General features: G+C 32.3%; 1 protein-coding gene across 1 annotated transcript in view; it reads left to right on the top strand.

Moving 5' to 3' along the window:
* The window catches only part of LOC112150703 (receptor-type tyrosine-protein phosphatase C-like), an 8,813-nt gene extending 6,063 nt beyond the window's left edge, over positions 1-2,750 (top strand). The window contains exons 5-9 of the mRNA XM_036211741.1: positions 621-755; positions 843-974; positions 1,298-1,432; positions 2,264-2,472; positions 2,566-2,750. Coding sequence (XP_036067634.1) covers positions 621-755; positions 843-974; positions 1,298-1,432; positions 2,264-2,472; positions 2,566-2,643 — 689 coding nt within the window. The 3' untranslated portion in view covers positions 2,644-2,750. The remainder of the gene's footprint in view (positions 1-620; positions 756-842; positions 975-1,297; positions 1,433-2,263; positions 2,473-2,565) is intronic.
* The last annotated feature ends 5,229 nt before the right edge of the window (positions 2,751-7,979 follow it).

Raw genomic sequence — 7,979 nt, 5'->3', positions numbered from 1 at the left:
AAAGTCAGCAAACACCGCCCTGGACATGTTTGTTACCAAAGTGATTGGGACATCAGCAATTCTCTGTCAACACCAGACAGAAATAAGATTGAGATTTCTGATGGATCTGTCTGTTTTAAACTGAAGGAGGAGGACTTTTGCTCTAGTTTCACTGTGGATATAAAGTCAGAAAGCTGTGAAACAGTTAACATCACCAAAAACATCACAATCGGTGTGTAAAAAGAGATCTCATTATATTTGAAGTGATTTTATTTTTAGACCTGATCTATTTTCATGTTGTCTTTTTTCTAATCTAGATTTCATAGATCCAGCTGAGATAGATCAGCCCAAACCCACAAAACTTCCAGTAAGGATTGAGCCAAAGTTACCTCCAAACTGTAAAAATCTGACGGTTGAGTACACCTGTTCAGGTGAGTGGACACTATAAACAGAGACTGAGACTACAGAGTTTTTATTTAAAGAGTTTAAAGAGGAAGAAATGTCCTCATTGATCGTTAGTCTAAAATTATTTAGTTTTAGTTCAAGAGGTTTTTGTTCTCTTATTCATTCTTAAATAAATTATTTTCTCTGTATGTGACCAAGTTTAATTAAAATGCAAACACATTTTTTTTTCCCTACAGAAACCAGACCTCCTGGAAAACAAATGAATCTGTCTGTTCTGGAGCCCTACACTGACTACAGCTGCACTGGAGAGATCAAGAATGAAACCTTTGTTTTTATCAGAACTCCACCTGTCATCTTTAACATTGACTGTGGTACGTGGATGTTTACTTCATCACAGTAGAATGAAAGTACAGAAACATCTTCTAGAGGATTAGCTGATGTGAAGCGTGTTCCAACAGGTTTTCATATCGATGGAAGAAGCACATCAGACAACACTTCTATTCAACTGGACTGGACATCAACTAATAGGAGCTGTGGTGTTGATCTCCCAAAACTTTCTTATATCTGCAGCTGTGACACAAAGAAAGACAGTAAGTGAAAATGTTGAAATGTTCGTAATATTTTTGTTCATTTTTATGTTTTTGCTTAAAAAATCAAATAAATATATTAGTAAAAAAATGTTGAAAAAAAGACAATGTTTAATTGATAATTTTCAAAATAATATTTTAGAAAGTCTAAAGTTATATTGGAGAAGTTTTATTATTTTTGCAATTCAACAGAAAAAAAAGATCCCTGGATGTTTTTAATGCTTCATTTTTATGTTGTAAATAAAATCTACAAATGTTTACAAATATGTTAATATCTTTCTTTTATTCAACAAAGATTAAACAAATTGATGAAAATTATGTTACAGTAAAATCAAGAGTTGAACCATGTGTGTTTACTGGACTGGAACCGTACACTGATTATACTTGTGAAGTTCATCCCACTTACAACAATGAGAAAGTTAATCAAGGATGGAAAAAAACAGTGAAAACAAAGGCTGGAGGTAAATGAAGAACTTTTCTTTTTGAAAGATTCCTGCACATTTGAAAGAAACAACAAACAACAGTTTTTTTGTTTTGCTTTGTTTACTTTTGCTAAATTTTTTCAAATTAAATCAAAAAGCCTAAAACTGTCACTACTTTGAACTATTGTGTTTTTCTACACAGGTATTTTGAATTCTGAGCAGCAGTTGAATTAATATTGATATTAAAATAGAGAAAATAATAAAACTAAATGACAAATATGATCGAAATTATCAAATATTCTTTTCTTATGTTTTTAATCAAATTAAAAAATGTTAATCACACTGAATCATGTTATTTAATGTATTTCTAATCTTGTTTGGCAAAATGAAGAATGATGAATCTTTAAGATTGAAACAATTCTCCATTACAATAAAGAGAATAATGTGGATGAAGGTCCTCATGTTTTCAGGTGACATTGTTATGAAGTTGAGTTGCAGCATCTGGACCTAAAATCCTCTTTGTCTTCATCAGACAGATGAAACCGCTTTTATTGTTTTTATGATGAAACATTTCAAAAAAGAAGATTTTAGGTCTGGATGTCATGACACAGATTTAAGACAATGAGAATAAGTATTTAACAAACCCTTTTTTAAAAAAACCGTAATTTGATTTTGAAAATGTATAATTACATATTAATTATATTATTTTCTTCACACAGTGCTAAATAGTGTTCTAATTACAAAAATGTGCTTTTATGTGGGTTATTTTACACATATATGTTTGTATCAGATGATATATTTCATTCAACATAAACTTAAAGTTTCCCTCTGAAGGGTCTTTATTGGTTTTTGTTCTCCATTTTCCAACAGTCCCAACAAAAGTTCAGAATTTGAGACTGACGGTTCCAGAGAATAACGTCATTGATGTAAAGTGTGATGAGCCAAAAAAGTTGCATGGACCAAAGGGGAGGTACAAAGCACGTCTCCATGATCCTAATGGTCCTGTAAAGGAGGAAAAGAACTTCTATTGTGACTTCACATTCAAAGATTTAAGTTACTCCACAACCTACAGAGTAGAGGTCAGTATGAAGCCGGTTTCTAATTTTTAGGAAGTTTTTAGTAATCAACAATCAGAATAACTTTTAATCAGGAGACACTTTCTGTCTGTTCAGGTGACTGTCTACAATGGATTCCATGAGAGCCCCGATGTGATTGAAAACATTAACACTTCCTGTATGTGTCTTTGTTGACCACACTGTTATTTGTGTGTTCACTCACTCTATACAAACTAATTTCTACTAATTTTCAACCCAAAATATTGTTAATAAAAGGACAATGTTTTTTTTTTGTGTTTTCCTCAGACAACGACAAAGGGGTTTTTGGTGTCCTGATCTTCCTGACGCTCCTCTTTTTCTTGATTGTGACGATCTGCTTGATAAAATACAGAAAGTTCCTGAGGTAAAAACCACTACACATATTATCTGCATCTGTATATATTTTTACTTAACTTCTAACAGCAAATGAACAAATGAGGGTATATATATATATATATATATATATATATATATATATATACATACATTTTAACCAAAGATGCATTGCTGCAAATTTCTTATTTTACAATTAACATTCACAATAGAGAAATATTTGACCATTCCTCCAAACATTTTTTAGATCTCAGTTTTGCCATGGTGATGAAGCTAAAGAGATGATGCTCAACTCAACAGCAAGTGAGTGGATTTGAACACTATAGAATGTGTTTTTTTTTTGTACGTTTTTATGATTTGTGTTTTCTTGTAGTTTATACCAATATCCCTCGACGAGAAAAGCCATAATGATGTTAAAGAAGAGAAGAAGGATCAAAAGTCTGTCAGTCTTTAATTTTTACTCTAGTAGGAAACATTTCATTGGATTATCATTTGAGTTTAAGCTTTCCTTTAATTCAAAACTGCTTTTTTTCTTTAATTACATTTTTCTAGTCTCAGAACAATAATGATACATGCTTTTGTTTTTAGGGTAAATGTAATAGATATTAAATGTTGTTTTGTTATAATGCGGTTCACCTTTGGCAGTCTTTGTGTTTCGCAGATTATTTTCAGATCAACTTTTTTTTGGCTTGTATTTCACCAGCATACTGTGTTCTGTGTCTTGATTGGTTGTTGATCTAATCAATCTTTTCTGTACAAAGACATGGCACATGCAGCTTGACAAAATGACACCCATTTTTATGAGATCTTTGTTTTTGTTCTACAATATTGGACTTTAACAGAAGTGAAAATGTTCATGTGTGTTTGAGAAAAGTGTATAAAATGTATATGGTGAAGGGTTTTACAGCCTTAACCTTCTGTAATCCTACTTTATGGATTTCTCTTATTGTGGGTTATTCATGGAACGTATCCCATGTGATCATGAGGGAACGCTGTAGCACTGTTGCCTCTCAATATCTGATTAAAGGCTCATTGTTGTTTATTCACAATGCTCAGTTTCAAATTCCTTTGATATGGAATGCCCGAAACAATAAAGTTATTGAAGCTATGGATTTATTGATGTGTTACAACATTTGGTCATTAAATAAATTGTCCAATAGAAATTGTGTTTTGAGTGTTTCTAACATGTTTTTGTGGCATTTCCTTATAATGGAGAACAAATATAAAATAATTTAGGATTAAAATTTCATTTCTGAGTATTTCTTGTTCAAATCTGGATGAATCAGGAACACATAAAAAACTTTATCTTGAAAAAGTTTTCAGTTGTGATGCAGCAACTGAAATGGGCGAGCCGCTCAGTTCTGATGCATCCACTTGAAGAAAAATAGATCCATGAACATCTTTGTTTTCTTCATCTGAGCTGGGATCTGACACAAAACTAAAGCTGGCTAAAAATGACATACTTATAAATAAAATACCCCTAAATTGGAGTGGGACTGAAACAATCAATGCCTCTGGAGGAAGCAGTGGTGCAGCTATTAAAAGTTTAGTAGATGATTGGTTGGTGAAACTCAGTTTGAAACATTCAAGTCCTGAAAAATGTGAGCAGATTTCTCTAAAGTATTCTTAACTTGTGATATCCTGTTTATGTGATTTCCATGAGCTGGAACACCAAATTATGTAAAAATGAGCAAAGAAATATTTAAAATCTGCTAAACAACCATCACTGAATCAACATTCTATGAAAGTTTCCATTTTAAGAGGAAATAAATACCAATAGTTTTGTTCTTTATATGTTGAAGGCCTACTTTCTACACCTTGTACCAGCTTTCTTCTGGTTAATCTGTCATCAATCGTTTAAAATGACTATTTGCTGTATTAAAATAATTTTAAATTTGTTGATAATTAATTCTTCAGTTACACCATGTTAAGAAGTATGGATCAAATATGAGACTGACGATAAAAAAAACACTTTTGGAGCACCCATGTAAATATTTTTGCATCTTAAATTAACATTGTTGTCAGCAAAAATGTACAAAATAACCCAACGTATCATAATTGATACTATATAGAAAGAAGCCTTAAAAAACAGAAACAAAACAAAAACCTTAAAATAAAATAAAATTGAAAAAATCTGTCAATTTTAGTATGTAATGAGTTTTACAGGGTTAAGTATTTTTATTCTAATAAGAACATTCTCAACATTTCTGATTGAGAAACTTTAAAATAAATCTGTTAGATTTGCATTAAACAAGTTACTTCACCATTTTCTTTAAACATCTTTGGAAATGTATTAAACACTTTTAAACAAACTTCAACTACTTCATATATTTTAAAAATAATCAAAATTGCTTCTGCATTTTCTGCAAATATCTACAGCAAGTTATTGAGCATTTTTATTTAAGCCTGAACTTTTATTGAAGCGTAAACTTCCTCAACCACTTTTGTATTTAGCACAACACTTTGGTATTTTTTTTTGTAAAAAGCTTCAGCATCTTCAACGACCACATTCAGTACAAAGCTTTCACACCTGCTTTACCACAGTTAATGATCCACTATAAGACTCGTCTCAGGTTTATATTCTTATTTTGTCTCCTTATTTGGTATGCAGGAAACACCTTGCTTCCTGATGGCTGTAAAGTCACATTCACATCAACTCTACTGCTTTTGCCCTTCATCTCCACATTCACACAAACTCATCATCTGAACATGGCGGCTGCTTCTGTTCTCCGTTTCCTGCTGTTCTGGACTGGCATCATCGCTTCCACCAGATGTGAGTAAAACTCCATGAAAATTAGATTTTTAGTCAGTTGCTGCGTCACATACCTGAGCTTTTTCATACCGCAGGTTTTTATCCACTCCTGATCCATCACAACTTGATTAACCCTCGTGGTATCATATGGGGTCCAGATGACCCAAGCTCTACATTGACATGCTATTCCTCCCATGACAAAGGTGGACAGGATTTCATGTCTGCCACGGACACCAGTGAAAATGAAAAATAACTGGAAAAAGAAAAAGTTTAGAGCGCTGTCTTGTGGGGTCCAGACAACCCACTCTCAACATCAACATATCAAGGATAGCACAAGGGCTAGGCATTAAAGAGGGGTCATCTGGACCCCACAAGACATCACAATGGTTAAAGAAATACTCAAACCTATATTTTAAACCATGAATATTTGGTTAAAAACACCATTTTTACTGGAGTTCGTAAAAATGGAAATTACAGGGTAATTTTTAAGTAAGTTTAGTACATCTTAAGTTCAACATAATTTACTCTGAGCTATAAAATGCTTTTTTGTCTTGGGCAGAGGTCTGCAGTCTCCGGAGTCACATGTGGTTCTTATACCCGTCTACTGTTGCTCTTTGATTAAAATAAAATATTTTAAAAAGTAACTGTAAAAGAAAAAGTAAGTAGTAGTAGTATTAGTAAACTTGATTCAACTCATTCATCATTCAACGAGGATCCTAACATCGGTAGCCGTAATTCTCCATCAATCCTTTGTAGTTTATCAATGTCATACGGACACATTTGGACTCAATGTTGAGCTTCATTTATCACAGGAAATCAATTTATTGTCAGTATGCACAACCAGATTAAAGATATGTTTAATTATAATCCACTGGATTATAAAGCAGATTTTCTATGTTGAAAAAATTCAAGGATTTAAAGTGTTCCTCATGGTTTTACTATAGAGGTCGTTTAATTAGCTCCGATTTAGTTATTTGTTGGTTTTATTTATGAATTTGTGGGTGAAATGCACCAGAAACATTACATTTATTTTTCTTTTTTAAAACCATTGATGACTTTAAACATCCTACTGCATTTGCTGCATTGACACCATCCTATGGTGTATGATGTCTTTTATTTTGAAAGGAAGTCATGCAAAGCTCTGTCAAAAAGTCAAACTATTTTATTTTTTTTTAAATCTATGCGGCTATTCCCAGAGGAAGAAATTCTAACTTTATTAGCGTTTCAGAGAACTAGCTTCCGGTGCTCAGCTTGTACTCAGTCTGTTCTCTCTTTTTATTGTGTTTGTTATTTTTTTAGATTGCTTTATTTATGTGTAAAGCACTTTGTGTTATATTCTATATGAAGAGTGGTATATAAATAGTTTGATTTGATGCTTATGTTGTATTTATGCCAATAAAAACCCACAATAGTTTATTTAAATGTATCATGTCAGTAGCAAAGGCATAAATATAAATTAGTATCTTATTTCTCTAATAGGTGATTGAAGACTTTGTGGCTCCTACTGGGTTTTGGTTGGCGAGAAATCGACCCGCATGGCTCCATAAGTGTTGAAGGTTGCAGACCCCCGCTCTGGGGCATCAGCCTAAATAAAAAAAAAATAACTTGTGAAATTACGAATAAGAACTACAGATATCTCTAAACCATTTAGTTACAGCAGTTTACCACAAGAGTAAAAACCACAGATGTGCTTCATTTAAAGAATGAATGCATGTTCAAAAGCACGTATATATGCATGCTGTTACAGTTGCTTAGGGATCATGTTCTTTGCATTGTGTGCATGGACCTGATTTACCAACAACTGTTGAAAGTTACATATCCACAGTCTGTTCATTGTGTGTAAAAAGTTTACATTTAAATATACATTTTTCTTCTAAACAAATCTGAAAATGAGTTTCAAATGCTTGTAATATTCAAGAATCGACTTTGAAACTAAAGTTTCAGAAGTAAAATAGCAATTTAAGGTTAATTTTACTTATTTTGTTACTTCTATTATATTATTAAATTCACAGAGGAAGTTAGACTGCTGAGTTTATTGAAGGTGTTTGAGTCTGACTTCTTGTTCTGCATCGCACCACAGAAAGTGATGTTTGGCTTTGATATGGCAGGTGATGCTCCTCGTCACCTCAACACTTAATAATGATATGAATTGTAAAAATATTCTTTTTGGTGCAACTCACATGATTTAATGACTACCCTAAAAGTAAAGCAAATATAGTCTAATATTTTTTTAAAGTGGCTTCAGCATTCTTCTTAGTGAAAAATATATATTTTTAAATAAATATTCTGTGATTGAGATTTTTTATAATTAAAGAGATACATCAGCATTTATTTGTTGTTTTTTGGACAAACGTGATTGTTTATTTTAATAAATGAGGCAGAAGATGAACGTCAGTCTGATGGCTGC

The sequence above is a fragment of the Oryzias melastigma genome, linkage group LG4, assembly GCF_002922805.2.
Source record: "Oryzias melastigma strain HK-1 linkage group LG4, ASM292280v2, whole genome shotgun sequence".
NCBI lineage: Eukaryota > Metazoa > Chordata > Actinopteri > Beloniformes > Adrianichthyidae > Oryzias > Oryzias melastigma.
This window is presented reverse-complemented; position numbering and strand designations above follow the sequence as displayed.